Below are 16212 nucleotides of genomic sequence, written 5' to 3'. Positions count from 1 at the left end.
ACGCAGCGGATTTTTTCATATTCCGTCAATTCCGCTATAAAAAGCAAATGGTTGCAATATGCAGCATTCACTTCTACTAAAAATGTGCAGGATGCAACATTACAGTCTAATTTTAATATTAGTATTTTGCTTTAAAGCATTTGATACAGGTAGGGAATTTGCGGGGAAATGGTTCAGTATTACCATATTGTACTTAAAACTATCATTGCTTGTAACCTTTAATAAAAAAAACAATCTTCACAGCTTGAAAAAAACTTGATTTTATCATTTTGTTATCTCCCCTTTCGTGTGTATTTTAAAACCTGCGTCGGATTTTTTTTTAATTCAACTCATTGGTACTATATTTATTTGGTTTTATTAATTCCAAATTCGTATCAAATTTACCCAACATGCCGAGGTTCACTTTAAAAATATTGTGGATAATCCCCATGTTATATAAAGGTGTTAATGTCAGATCACAGAAGCCTACACTTCATCGATATATATAGAAAGTTACTCGTAATTTAGAAATTCCCAATTTTTTATGCCAATATAAATCTGATAATACTAACTAAAAACTTATATCAATATGAAATCTTTATCGTCCAAGATGCTAATTATCTTTCTTTTGTTGGGAATATGTGGTAAGGAACATTTTGCATTATTATAAGTAGTAAAATATTCTAGAACTTTTCTAATCTTTTTCAAATACATGTACTTCACTGGTCAATTTCTGTCTTTTTTATACAACTGCATTAAAATTTCTTTCAATCACAATTTAGACGCAAGAAAATATTGGTGTAATCTAGTTAAATACGAAAAACCAACGTCTGGGTGCTGCGCTGAAGTGGTATACAATACAACAACGAGTGCGTGCTGCGGAACAAAGATATATGACAGATCGAGAGATCATATAGATTATGAATGCTGTGCCGGTAAGATTTTATTTTAATTTAAACCAAGTATTTTATTAGTTAAATTATAGTTGGGTTGTCTTAACGATGTTAAACATTCACAGTAGTCCAAATTTAACTGTCGTGATTACAATAACTTATAACGAAACTTGGACATTATACGTTTTTCATAATTCAGAAGTAGAAAGATAGCGAAATGCATTTTGAAATAAAGTAAACAATTGTTGGTATGTTTTAAATATACTATGCAAAGACAAATAATTAATAATGAGCATCATGTTACCTCTTCATTAATTACGATAAGCTATCCGAGCGTGAAATTAATTTATATATATCCTTTTTTTCTAAATAGGAATAATTCATCTTTAAATTTTTAATTGGATAATTATCTCGCCCTGAAAATGCATGAAATATTTACCACTGGACGTAAAGCAACCTACACAATCAATCAATCATATGATAATAATTGAAAAGTAGATATATTTACAAGTCGTAATATAAAAATTTCCAATTATTTTCACGCTGATGAAATACATGTAGTGAGTAGCGTAACTGACGAAGCTCAGGGGCATTAATACTACAGTGTTTCTAGGGCATTAATACTACAGAGTTTCCGGGGTTTTTTTATGTCTTGATGCTTATTTGTCTTTGTATAATTTTGCAACCCCCACCCCCCCCCCCTTTTCAGTCGACTAACATTCACAAAGACTTAACAGCAAAGGCATAGGCAGCAAAGGTATAATAAAAATTTATGAATATATGCTTGGTTTTGAACTAATTAATATTGAAATAATGCTTGTAAGGCATGTTAAACGTTAATTGTAATGATTTTAAATTGCCCGTTTTCAATAGATATCCACGTCTATAAGCGATATGAGCAGACGTGTTGTGGAAGTGTGGTACGGAACAACATTGATATTGACCTGGAAGCCGATATATGTTGTGACAACAAATTCCATCCGAAAACAGAAGGCGTGTGCTGTGACAATACATTTCATAAGCATGGTATGTACATATTTTAATGTTTGTTCTCTTAATCTACGTGTATAAATGATATTTCATGCGATTTGAGTAGAAAAAAACTAAGTGAAGCAGGCTGTTGGTAAAAATTTTGAAACTCCTCTCAATCGTTTCAACATCTTTATCTATTACAAAATACAAATTGTCACCCTAAAAATGTTAAACCTGTAATTTGGTGCTCTCTGTAGTTGGTTTAGAAAAGTAAAAGGTATATAAATTTCAGGTGATAAAAATCGTCACAGCTGCTGTGGAAAATTGCTCAACGATAACAACAATAAAAAGTGTTGTAACGGCAAGCTGCACGACATTTCTTTAAATCCTGCAAGAACATGTTGTGGTATTGAAACGTATAACAATTCAACCCATTGGTGTGACGAGCGGGATCCGGATATCATTCTTCTACTCGGACAAGAGACGTGTTACGGGGAGAAATACTTGACAAATGAAACCAAAATTTGCTGCCATGGAAAACTTAGGAAACTAATAAATAAGACAACTGTAAATGATGACGCTTGTTGTGGTACAACTACTTACAACTCTAAAGAAAATACCATGACATGCGATAATAATCAGCTCGTTCCTATAGGTAATGCTATGTAAAATATCCAGAGTCTTACTCTATTGGAAATACCAATTACTGCAAAGTTCTAACCATTAAACATATTTACAATTGCATTATGTGTCCCTGTGTATGTAATGAAGCTACAATATAAACTGAAACAAAGAACTATTTGTATAAAAACTATGAAAATGTTGTACTACTGTTTAAATGTATGGATTGATTGATTGATTGTTGGTCACTTAACGTCCAGTGGCAAATATTTCATGTACATTCACGACGATAAATGCATGGATATTCCTGCGAAAATAACTTGTAAGACTTTGCCCCCCCCCCCCCCCGCAGAGCTATATACAAACAGTACATTTACGGGTGTTACACGGACTCATTTTAGATGATACACAGACTCTTTTGAACTGTTACACGGACACTTTTTATGAATAGAATCACTCTGTGCATGATCAGTGAGTTCATGGGCACGTTAACTTTTAATTAGATTTGATCTTTTTGGTTCACCGACATATTTTCTGTCTTTTTAGTAAACAAAATATTTACGTTAGCATCAATATATTTTTTCATACATTACCAGTCAAATACTATTCATATCAGTACACTATGGGATCAGATATTTAACTTTAAAAAGGGGGGGGGGGTATGGTTTTCTCCTAAAAAAATAATTTTGATCCCAAATTTTATAAGAAAAAAATTTCCTATGATCAAGCTGATGACAAATTAATGTTCTACATGATTCCTGATTTTCTGAATACCGTATATTTAATAGTGCTTATTCAAACCAAAAATATTTGGGTGTTGGCGTTGAAAAGTAAATAGTTGATATAATCAGAAAAGAACATACCGCCACCTTCATTAAGCAAAATTATCGGTTAATAAATGTTTTGTTCAATATATGGACATGAATAGTATTTGGACAATGCTGAAAGTAAAGAAATGATGCTACTGACGCTTATATTTCAATAAAAAAAAAGACAGGAAATAAGTGAATAATAATCAAAAGATAAAATCGCTATCAACTCACCAATGTTTTTTCTACACTTGAAGTCAGGTCAAGGTCCTCGGCTATCGTCTCAAACCTTGACCAGACTACTTGTGCAGAAAAACTATTTGACAACGGTTGTTACCGGCCTGTTTCTTTGTTACCTTTGTATAGTATCTAATACATACACTTCTGGAATAAAGTGCACTGAGGTGTCGAGTGCAAGTGAATGATGAAAAAAAGGACAATACTGTGTTTGCTGTTTATTTTAAGGATTTAAATTTTTCAGGAAATATGCCAGCAGAGACATTTTTAAAAATGTGTGGAGACAGATCTATAAATGAAAATATCCAAGGTTGTTGTGATGGAACACCATTTGATTTGCTCAATCAAATTTGTTGTGGAGGTTGGTAAAATATGCTTACAAAAACGTCTCAGTAATTAAAACTTTCATTGTACAGTTTTGATCCAAATACTTAAAAACCAGATACTCCGCAGGGCGCAGCTTTATACGACCACAGAGTTCGAACCCTGAACAGTTGGGGCAAGTATGGACACAACATTTAAGCTTGATACAGCTCTGAATTTGAATTGTGATTAAATAGTTGACACAACATAGGTTTCTGACACAGAATGAATGTGGTCTAAGAACTTAAACTTAAAAACTTAAAACTTTTAAATTTGAAATTTACCTATTATGGTCCAATATCCAAAATCTAAATACATGGTTAGATCAAGCATATAAAAGAACCCCAAGAATTCAATTTTTTATGAAATCAAATCAAGTTCAATTTTGGACTCTTTAGACCTCAATGTGGACCAATTTGATAACCGGGCCCAAATACCAAAAATCTAAATACATGGTTAGATTCAGAATATATCAAAGAACCCCATATATTCATTTTTTGTTGAAATCAAACAAAGTTTAATTTTGGACCCCGACTTGGACCAACTTGAAAACTGGGCCTATTATCAAAAATCTAAATACATGTTTAGATTCAGAATATCAAATAATCCAAAGGATTCAATTTTTGCTGAAATCAAACAAAGAAAAAAGTTTAATTTTGGACCCCGATTTGAACCAACTTGAAAACTGGGACCATTATCAAAAATTTAAGTACATGTTTAAATTCAGCATATCAAAGAACCCCAAGAATTCAATTTTTGTTAAAATCAAGCTAAGTTTAATGTTGGCCCCTTTGGACCTTAATGTAGACCAATTTCAAAACGGGATTAAAAATTAAGAATCTACATACACAGTAAGATTCGGCATTTCAAAGAACCCCAACTATTTAATTTTTGATGAAATCAATCAAAGTTTTATTTTGGACCCTTTTGCCCCCTAAATCCTAAACTTTTAGGACCAAAACTCCCAAAATCAATCCCAACCTTCCTTTTGTGTTCATAAACCTCGATATTTTTTTTTTATGTCATTATTACCTTTTATCAAGTACAGATCAACAAAAGCAGGAAAAGATAATTTTTGTGGCTAATCAAAATCTTTTTTTTTTCATTGTTGAGAAAAAAAAGTTTAAACATTAAATGATATCAAGAAGATGCTTTCTATGTATTTTGTTTGTTTGTGTTTGGTAGGTAGTTTTTTAATCATTTTTTTATGGGGGAAAGGGTTGCTTGAAGTCTTTAATTAACCATTACAAGCACATATTCAAAGATTACAAGCTTTTAACTGAAATACACAAACATAAAAGATTTTATTTTTTAAATTATTAAAAAAATTAACAAAGATAATATACCACTGATACAATAGTTATGGCTTACAGGAACAATTTTGCATAAATCAAAGAAATGCTGTGATGGGAGAGAATTGGACACAGCAAAATATGTGTGTTGCAAGGGAGATACAATAGAACAACAGGTCAAGTTACAGCCTAACAGTGATGAATGCTGTTTACTGAAAAATGGTTCCTTTCAAACATACAACAGGAAATATTCTGAATGTTCTCTTACCTTAGGAGTTGCTCCAAAGGGATATAGATGTGGACCTTTGTTGTATAACAAAAGCACAGATCTTTGTTGTCAGGGAATACTATTTAAAAATGGTACTCTCCAGAAAAGGAAATGCTGTGGTGTTAAATCCTATGATACTCAATGCCAGGAATGCCAACACGATGGCATCATAGATTTGGAAACATGGTAAATATACTTATACCATTTAAAAACCTATACAAGAGGGTCCTTCATTTCTGTATTCTTTAATTTTTATATCATTTATGAATTCTTTATATATTCCGTACAAGAGTTCAATCTAATGGTAATTTAATTAAGAACAAGTTAAATGAAAATAAATAAAAAAATTGCTGAATATTATAAATATATCTAACAATAACAAATCATAAAAGAGTCATCATAATAAAAAACCAGATCAACATAAAAAACAAAACAAACACAGGATGATTACACTTTTTTAATGGACATTTGCACTTCAATTTAAAGGACTTTTGCGATTTTTAAAAAAGGACATGTCCATAGTTTGTAGTGTGCAAATGTCCTATCCTGTTACAGCTAACGTCCTGTGCCTAAAAATACCAGTGTCAACATAAAAAAAACCAGTGTCAACATAAAAAAACAGTGTCAACATAAAAAAAACAGTGTCAACATAAAAAAAACAGTGTCAACATAAAAAAACCAGTCTCATCATGAAAAAAAAACAGTGACAACATAAGAATGCAATACTGAAGCTTTAAAGTTACAATAAATATTATTTTGTAGTAACAAACATGTCAAACATTACTGTGGAAAAAAAGAATATAACAAGGATAAAGATCTATGTTGTCGTAATAAACTTTATGTCAATGGAACAACCCAGAGAAAAGGCTGTTGTAGAATAAAATCTTACTTGAAAAAGAATGAAAAATGTCTTCATGGAGAAATCAGGGTAGGGTATGTATCTTTTCAAGGAAACATATTTGTCCTAATTATCAGGAGTCAGTTACACTAAAAAAAACTTGCGTCTTAGATTGATTATGAACAAATCTGTATACTTACAATCAATCTAAGTCGTAAGTTTTTATGTGAAACCTACTCAAAGATTTTAAAAACATAATAAAATTATCAAATATAAAGAAATTTATTTATCTGAAATACCAGGTAAGTTTATCCTACATTGAACTTTTGATGTCTTTCTTATTTAATCAAATATCTATTTGGAGATTGTTTTATCAGTTGAATATTTGGAAGTAGTATAAAATGATAGTTATTGCTATTTTACAAAAAAAAATTATTGATCTTACTGACTGATAATAACCATTTTCAGCACAGTAGAGTAAAATGAAAAATAATTGCTAGAAACTAAGAGCACACATGCTATTATCAAGGAAATTAACAACGTCACCATAGGTAAATACTGATGAACAGATTATCATTGGTCATTTCAACTCGATTGCTTTTCTCGATTTTGCTCTACCAGCTCAAGCTAGAAAATCAATGTCGTTGAGATGACCAACGATAATCTATAAGTATACCGCGTACTTAAGGGCATACGATACAGTTTTGAACATGTATTTACAAGTTGCTGAAAATTTGCATATATGCTATTTTTTACCTGATTAAATCAAATATGTAATAAAAAATATACCTTCATGTGCTACTTTTTGAGTAAAATGAGGTCGAAATTTTGTATATTTGCTCAAAATTCAGATTTGTGTCTGTATTTTCTTTTTCGAAAGAAAGACATAACTTTTTTGTTTTAAAAGATAAACACAAATTGTTTTTTGTTAAATAATCGGTAATTTCTGTATTTTATAAGTATCATTAAAAATTATGCAATTTTTAATCCGAAATAACTATATTTATCAAATGTTCATGAATAGAGGAAAAAACGTCATTTTTTGCTGCATGTTTATCAAGATTAAAAAAATTGCGCTATTTACAGTTTTATAAAATTTGGGTCACATAATCTCCTTGCAAAATGAAACAAATTGCTGTTTTAAAAAATAGGGGTCCATGCACTCGTTTTCAAATTAAATCAGTTTGAATGATAAAAATCAGTCGAAAAATGCATCTTTTCCCGATATGTCATAGTTTGACGTCGCGAAAATAACATTTTACGTTAGCAACGTCATTACCTTCCCTGTAACTGTATCGTATGCCCTTAAAGAAGTAAGAATCAACCAGTTTATGAATGTGGTAAGCTAGGTGAGAGATGAATGTCTTCATGCATTGATCATAATTGAATCTAAGATATCCCTATCCTATAAAAATATAAATGAAAAGTGGTGGTTCCCCACACCAAAATAGGAATGGGTATTTTTAAGCAAATTTGGAACAAAATGAACATATTGGTTCACAAACAAATAAAAAAAATAACTATCAACAAGTCTTTTTTATTTCTTCCTCAAAGGCGTGTCTGTCCAAATTACTGTCAAAGAAGTTGGATTCAAAACAACCAAACATTGCTGACCTGGAAGAAAAATAAAACAAATATGTGTAAATATAAAAGTATGTATCCTTCACTATCAAGGCTCAAAATTTTTTCTACCACTTACTAAGCTAAATAATTATGTAACATGTAAACAAAATGATGATATTAAGCATATGATGTATATAAATATATTCCATAAAAAAAGAAATGTTAGAAGCTATTTAGGGATGGGATTAAAGAAACTTCAGTTGAAGAAAGACACCATAAATGACCATATTTAAGAAAAGACATTCAATAGTCAACAAAACAAAGAAAACTAAGATTGAACGACATAAACCTCACAAAATCCTGTAGTAAAATTATGCCAAGAAGAGCGGAAAATCTATAATAGGAATCCAAATAATTGTACAAGTTCTAAAAAAAAAAATAGAACAAAATAGTTGATTCATTTATTTTTATGGGTACCAATTTTTTGTGGATTGAGAATTTTAGGATTTGCCAATGTTTGCATACAACCTTGTAGAAAATGTGTAATTCGTTGACCATTTGAATTTGTTGTTTATCTGTACCCAAAAAATCCACAAAAATTGGTTCCAAATGAATAATAATGAATCCACAGTACATGTTTGCAGTATAAAGCATCTTACAACTTAGAATGACAAAGTCATCTATCAATCAATAAATTATGCATCAAAATTACAAATTTATAGGAATTTTATGATACTGTCAAGTATTCTTGCAAGCATTTAGAAATAAAACTGATTTCTATTTGACATGGTTCTATTTTTTTTCAGTTTACAGTATTAGTTACTTGACAGGAAAAACATGGGAAATAAACAACAGGAAAAAATCCAAAAACGTTGTCTTTAAAAAAGACTGCAGGTGTCTATTTAAAGGAAAGAAAGAGGCAATATTAGTTTCAAAGAGAATAACTAAAGCTGGCAAGATAAGAGGTCAATTCTACCTTCTACCAATTTCAAAAAACAACAAACAAAAAACGAAAATATTGATTAAAAAATTGAAAAAGGATATAAGAATAAAAAACAAAAAAAACAAAAGTTGTACCGGTAAGTCTAAGAAAAAAAATAGGAAAGAGCAAACAAAACGTGAATAAGGAATATGAATAACCATTTTTTCAATCCCCCATTTCATATGCATTTTAGAAGGGGGTAACCTTTTTGGGACCTTTTCAGGTGTTTTCAACTCAAGATTTCAGGATTGACCCTTTCGGGATCCGGGATTTCTTTTTTCAAATTTTGGGCATTCAGGATTTTTTTTTTTTTTTTTAATTCGAGACCTCGGGGTATCATATTTTTAAGCCCAGAATTTTGGGATCAGGACCCCTTCGATTCTCCCTCATTTTAAAATGGAAAGTTTGTCAATTAAATATATGTCAAAATAATGAAGATTTCTTCCGAGGTTTTTTTTTATTACTAATGGGAATATTTGCCACTTGATTTTCTATATAAAAGTTTTTAGAGCATAAAAGGTTGCTTTTACTTTTTTTTTGTATCAAATTAAAAGAAAAATAGTGTCATCTGACTCAAATTGGGTAGCAAGTGACTCTAGTCTTAAGCCAATCATCATTATTTATTATTGTCCAATATCATATTATCATCATTATGGTCCAATACCTTACATATATATCATCATTATGGTCCAATATCATACATATATATCATCATTATGGTCCAATATCATACATTTATCATCATTATACCTCTTCACAGGCATCAAATTGTAAGGTTTGAGGCAAAACAAAAAGTTATCTTTTTCCGTATCAATATCAACATAAACATTTAGGATTGATTGAAGATCGTCATAGGCGGATCCAGGGGGGGCCCTGCCCCCCCCCCTTTCGTGGGAAAAATTTGGTTGCTTATATAGGGAATCATTGAAGCATGACTGGAGCAGCCTCCATGGTATTGTTTTACATGGAGTTGATGAAATGAAGAAGTGATTTTCATTCACTTGTAAAATTGATTATCTAGTGTTTTTAAAATATCTTTAAATTTATTTTTCAACTTTTTGATAAATTCATGGGATTGAAAAAAACACTTTGCAGTTGGCGAAGTAATTAATAGTTATAAATACATGTGATCTAAGAGGCAGATCCAGCCATTTTAAAAAGGGGGTGTTCCAACTATATCTCCCCATTCAAATACATTGATCGTCCAAAAAAGGGGTGTTCCAACCTATGGACCCCCCCCCCTTTGGATCTGCCACTGGATCTATAATCAAGTACTGTTGTTCCAAGTTTATATATCTGCATAAGGAAATTTACACCATAAAGGAAGTAGATATTTTAAAATATTCTCAATGTTTTTCATTTAAAACATTAGATGTATTTATCAAGTGCATATCAAAACATGTTTAATTTTTCATGTGCATAAAAATACTGCATTCATCATGCTATAAATTCACTGCCAACTCATGTAAATTTACATTGTATATTTATAAAATTATTACAAAATGTGTTCAAAACAAATCTACCTGTTTGTTATTGTAAAAGATTTTCTAATGTATTTCTATAATTACTAATAGGAATTTTTGAAGATGGAAATATCTATTGGATTTTTTTTTTCTACTGAATATATCTATTTTGTGCGTGTTATTCCCTTTCTATATGCAAATCAATGTAAAGGTATTAATAAATTTATAATGTTTTAGGCTTCTTTTAATAACACTTCTATAATATAAAAAATTTCCAAAAAATTAAAGTCAATTAAATCAGATATGGAACAATCCATTCAGAAAAATAAATAAATAAAAAAGTGGATAAGACTTCCATATTCTTCCGCTATACTTAAATAATCCGTATTTTAGTATAATGCTCAAAAAGTTGGAGGTTGTCCAAGAAATAAATAGAGCATGACATTCTATTTTTTACATATTTTAACCAAATTTTCCATCATACAACCTAAGCTGTTTTGTAAATAGAATTATGATACAGTACTCATGGCCACAATATGTTAATAAATAATGGCAGTATCAATATAGGGCAAGTCTATTGGCCACAGAGTTAAAGGGTTCTTTATTTTTATTTGTGAAAGTATGTTTCAAAAAACTTTATATGCTGATTTGGATTTTTAAATGACCAAATGTTGCGTGAAAACAAAATGACCATTACAAGAAACAAAACTTTTGAATACTATTACTATCTCTTTAACCTCCTAAATTTCTTAATTCTTTTTTAAAATAGAACATTGTTATAAACTTGTTTTTTGTTAAGAGTAGACTCACTGATCAGTGTTATGCAACATAATGTTAGAATTCTCTAAATTTGATTTTTAAATTTGAAAAATAGGAAAATTTCTGTAATTATAACATAGTGACATATCGAGAACAATGAACTTTTAACACTATGAATGTAAATACATTTATTGTAAAGTATTCCATGATATTTATAGTTATGTAATTGTACAAAATGTATATAGGTACAAATGTATATATGTATGACGATGATAAAAGGAAATGACAAAAGTGGGTTTTTGGAAAATGAGAACTGGAAGAATGAGTTCGAATGAAAATAAACTTTGTAAATGTCTCACAGGTGATATTAAAAATTAAATGTATTATGACTGAATTATTTTGTGTTTAATTTATTTATATTAAACTGAATTATTTTTTACTTGTTTTTGCTATTTACACATTTAAAGATTGTAGTGCAGTATATGAAATATAATATTTGGGTTTAAACTACTAGTTGGTCTTTGCAACTACCGTTTGACTCCAAATCTTCAGTGATCTTCAGTAGTATACTTGAAAAATATTCAATTGAAGATTTTTTTTTTACCTTAATAGGAGGCCCAATAAGTTACCCTCTTATGTCATAATGTCATGTTTAAAAAAATATCTGAGGTCACCAGATTACTATTAACCCTTTCCTCCATGGATTTTTTTTTCACATACTTGATTCACATAGGATTTTTTCCAATAAAAAAAATTATCAGGTTTAAGTATAAATGCATTGCCAAAAACAAATATTTCATCAATGAAATTCCAGTCCGATACTCTCATGAATATCCTTTTTATATTGGATACAAATTTTATTTTAAAGTCTGTTACATATTTTTTGAAGGTAATACGTTTCAATTGAGGCACTACACAGGTGTCAAAAGACATCATTTCAATGGAGTAAAGGGGGTGGCGTCAAAAGGCGTCATTATGGATGAAAGGGATAAGCAAATTACATACTTCTAAACAAATCTGATTCTCTGTTTTAAATATTTTAAACTGTCCTGTCTCATGTCTCAGAACAGGGTGGTAGTTCTTGGTTGTTAATTGTCTAATGTGTAATCATACAACATCTAATTTTTATAAAATATCTTAATTATGCACATTTAGAATATAATGAGAATACAGAGAGCACACATTTATCAGTTTCATTTTATAATTTGAGAAATGATTTAATTGAAAAAAAACAACAGATAATTGCATTCCCCGCTCTATATTGTGACCCTGTAAACTCAAAAATACAATTTAACTGTAAAAGGAAAGAACTTTAAATTAATGTATGAAACTTATATCTACATAAGATAAATCCTGAATGACTTTAATATATTCTTATGTTAAATGGTGAAAGGAGCTCTTAATTCTTAATATGTTTGTATGACACTTAAACACTGGATGAATGATGACATTATTTCACATTGACATATTTTATTTTACTAGTGAATAAATACGGAGGGCAATTTTCCGAAACTGAGAGGGTATCCACATTCCCCAAACAACCTACACAAAATATTACATTGCTAGAAAGAGATTTATCACATTTTTGTTATTGTTCCAAGTGTTGTTTTTTTTTTTTTTTTTGCTTAGCTCACAAATTCAAGTATATACTTTTGTCTTGAATAATTTAATTCAAAATGCAAGACAATAATTAAAAGTGAGATTGCACACTAATATGAAAATACAGAGATGTGGTATGATTGCCAATGAGACAAATATCTACCAGCTCTAGTCTAAATGATGCCTATCAATGCATCTTTAGGTCATCATATAACCTTTAACAATGAGCAAAACTCATACCATAAGATCATCTATATAAAGTCCAGACATGACAAAATGTAAAACAGTTCAAATAAAGTTCCAATGTTCAATGCGTTGCACATATTTTATATTTCTAAGGTGCATAACTCTTTAAAGAAAAAGTCGATCGTCCACCGATATAAAACTTGTCTCAGATATTGCTGATATTATCCTTCATTATTAGAAGTTTTATAAAAATCTGCCAAGAATTGTACCCCTGTGAACTTCTCACTCTAACAAGACTGGATGGATGGACAGACAAACAGATCCACTAACAGACGCCCCATATTTCCATACCCCTCAGCAACACATTACACTGGGGATAAAAAGAAAGTAAATGATCACAGCTTTTATGGTTATTTGATTTATAATTAAGAGGAATATGGTGTTGATGATAATCCTTGAGGGAATTGGTGGTTAATGGTAATCCTTGAGGGAATCTAGTGTTGATAGCAGTCTTTTAAGGAATAAGGGTTTGATGGTAATCCCTGAAGAATCTGGTGTTGATGGCAGTCTTTGTGGCAATTGAGGGTTCATTGTAATCCTTGAGGGAATATGGTGCTTATGACAATCTTTGAGGGAATTGGAGGTTGATGGTAATCCTTGAGGGAATCTGGTGTTGATGGCAGTCTTCGTGGCTTTTGGGGGCTGATGGTTATCCTTAACGGAATCTGGTGTTGATGACAGTCTTTGTGGCAATTGAGGGTTGATGGTAATCCTTGAGGGAATCTGGTGTTGATGGCAATCTTTGTGGGAATTGGGGGTTGATGGTAATCCTTGAGGGAATCTGGTGTTGATGGCAGTCTTTGGGGGAATAGAAGGTTGATGGTAATCCTTGAGGGAATCTGGTGTTGATGGCAGTCTTTGAGGGAATAGGAGGTTGATGGTAATCCTTGAGGGAATCTAATGTTGATGGCAATTTGTGTGGCAATTGGGAGTTGATGGTAATCCTTGAGGGAATCTGGTGTTGTTGGCAATCTTTGAGGGAATTTTGGGTTGATGGTAATCCTTGAGGGAATCTGGTGTTGATGGCAGTCTTTGTGGCAATTGGGGATTGATGGTAATCCTTAAGGGAATCTGGTGTTGATTGTAGTCTTTGTGGCAATTGGGGTTTGATGGAAATCCTTTAGGGAATCTGATGCTGATGGCAGTCTTTGTGGCAATTGGGGGTTGATGGTAATCCTTGAAGGAATCTGGTGTTGATGGCAGTCTTTGAGGGAATAGGAGGTTGATGGTAATCCTTGAGGGAATCTAATGTTGATGGCAATTTGTGTGGCAATTGGGAGTTGATGGTAATCCTTGAGGGAATCTGGTGTTGATGGCAATCTTTGAGGGAATTTGGGGTTGATGGTAATCCTTGAGGGAATCTGGTGTTGATGGCAGTCTTTGGGGGAATTGGAGGTTGATGGTAATCCTTGAGGGAATCTGGTGTTGATGGCAATCGTTGTGGGAATTGGGGGTTGATGGTAATCCTTGAGGGAATCTGGTGTAGATGGCAGTCTTTGTGGCAATTTGGGGTTGATGGTAATTCTTGAGGGAATCTGGTGTTGATGACAGTCTTTGAGGGAATTGAAGGTTGATGGTAATCCTTGAGGGAATCTGGTGTTGATGGCAATTTGTGTGGCAATTGCGGGTTGATGGTAATCCTTGAGGGAATCTGGTGTTGATGGCAATCTTTGAGGGAATTGGGGGTTGATGGTAATCCTTGAGGGAATCTGGTGTTGATGGCAGTCTTTGTGGCGATGGGGGTTGATGGTAATCCTTGGGGGAATATGGTGTTGATGGCAATCTTTGTGGGAATTTGGGGTTGATGGTTATTCTTGAGGGAAATAGGTGCTGATGGCAGTCTTTGGGGGAATAGAAGGTTGATGGTAATCCTTGAGGGAATCTGGTGTTGATGGCAGTCTTTGAGGGAATAGGAGGTTGATGGTAATCCTTGAGGGAATCTAATGTTGATGGCAATTTGTGTGGCAATTGGGAGTTGATGGTAATCCTTGAGGGAATCTGGTGTTGTTGGCAATCTTTGAGGGAATTTTGGTTTGATGGTAATCCTTGAGGGAATCTGGTGTTGATGGCAGTCTTTGTGGCAATTGGGGATTGATGGTAATCCTTAAGGGAATCTGGTGTTGATTGCAGTCTTTGTGGCAATTGGGGTTTGATGGAAATCCTTTAGGGAATCTGATGCTGATGGCAGTCTTTGTGGCAATTGGGGGTTGATGGTAATCCTTGAAGGAATCTGGTGTTGATGGCAGTCTTTGAGGGAATAGGAGGTTGATGGTAATCCTTGAGGGAATCTAATGTTGATGGCAATTTGTGTGGCAATTGGGAGTTGATGGTAATCCTTGAGGGAATCTGGTGTTGATGGCAATCTTTGAGGGAATTTGAGGTTGATGGTAATCCTTGAGGGAATCTGGTGTTGATGGCAGTCTTTGGGGGAATTGGAGGTTGATGGTAATCCTTGAGGGAATCTGGTGTTGATGGCAATCGTTGTGGGAATTGGGGGTTGATGGTAATCCTTGAGGGAATCTGGTGTAGATGGCAGTCTTTGTGGCAATTGGGGGTTGATGGTAATTCTTGAGGGAATCTGGTGTTGGTGGCAGTCTTTGAGGGAATTGAAGGTTGATGGTAATCCTTGAGGGAATCTGGTGTTGATGGCAATTTGTGTGGCAATTGGGGGTTGATGGTAATCCTTGAGGGAATCTGGTGTTGATGGCAATCTTTGAGGGAATTGGGGGTTGATGGTAATCCTTGAGAGAATCTGGTGTTGATGGCAGTCTTTGTGGCGATGGGGGTTGATGGTAATCCTTGGGGGAATATGGTGTTGATGGCAATCTTTGTGGGAATTTGGGGTTGATGGTTATTCTTGAGGGAAATAGGTGCTGATGGTAAACTTTGTGGGAATCTTGTGCTGGTTGCAATCTTCCAGGGAATTTGGATGGTGACAGCAATACAAAACTATTATCAATGAAGTACTATTTTGAAGCTTCTTATAATAATTTTAAAAGTGCTTAATTTTGATAGAGAGATGAGGAGCAAAAAATGAAATAAGACCTTCATTCCCCTCTATTTCCAATAGGCTGATGATACAAGTATATGTATGACTAAATAAGAGGAGATAAGACAGCAACATAGCAACATAAAAAAAGACATGTTATCAAAACATGGACTTCCAAGTGTTTAAACAAAATGTAAAGTTAGGAGTTGATGGGGTTGTAAAGAGCTTAGAATCAATTTTACAGAGACCACCAGAGATCTGCTATCAATATATAGTACATTTAGTACATGTTTGATATGTTGCCAGCATGTCGCTTGCCAGTATTTGACCCTTAAAGTG

At 32.5% G+C, this 16212-nt stretch overlaps 1 protein-coding gene and 1 long non-coding RNA gene across 2 annotated transcripts in view; one reads left to right on the top strand and one right to left on the bottom strand.

The window, feature by feature from the left end:
- Positions 1-539: 539 nt before the first annotated feature.
- On the top strand, positions 540-11433 carry LOC139514355 (uncharacterized). The gene is made up of 9 exons (XM_071303468.1): positions 540-623; positions 762-914; positions 1746-1898; positions 2137-2499; positions 3756-3872; positions 5248-5620; positions 6197-6367; positions 7827-7924; positions 8642-11433. Exons 1-9 carry the CDS (start codon positions 569-571, stop codon positions 8959-8961), a joined length of 1803 nt encoding a protein of 600 aa, XP_071159569.1. The 5' UTR covers positions 540-568; the 3' UTR covers positions 8962-11433.
- The window catches only part of LOC139514356 (uncharacterized), a 30777-nt gene continuing 20228 nt past the window's right edge, over positions 5664-16212 (bottom strand). Inside the window, exon 2 of the long non-coding RNA XR_011662603.1 lies at positions 5664-7886. This is a non-coding gene — a long non-coding RNA (uncharacterized lncRNA). The remainder of the gene's footprint in view (positions 7887-16212) is intronic.

Source organism: Mytilus edulis, chromosome 3 (genome assembly GCF_963676685.1).
Source record: "Mytilus edulis chromosome 3, xbMytEdul2.2, whole genome shotgun sequence".
NCBI classification, from domain to species: domain Eukaryota; kingdom Metazoa; phylum Mollusca; class Bivalvia; order Mytilida; family Mytilidae; genus Mytilus; species Mytilus edulis.
This window is presented reverse-complemented; position numbering and strand designations above follow the sequence as displayed.

Bases quoted from the DNA above. Each gene is read 5' to 3' on its own strand.
- LOC139514355 (XM_071303468.1), top strand. From the start codon at position 569: ATGAAATCTTTATCGTCCAAGATGCTAATTATCTTTCTTTTGTTGGGA. The intron at 1,899-2,136 runs GTATGTACATAT...TATAAATTTCAG, and splicing joins CAATACATTTCATAAGCATG to GTGATAAAAATCGTCACAGC. The intron at 3,873-5,247 runs GTTGGTAAAATA...TATGGCTTACAG, and splicing joins CAATCAAATTTGTTGTGGAG to GAACAATTTTGCATAAATCA.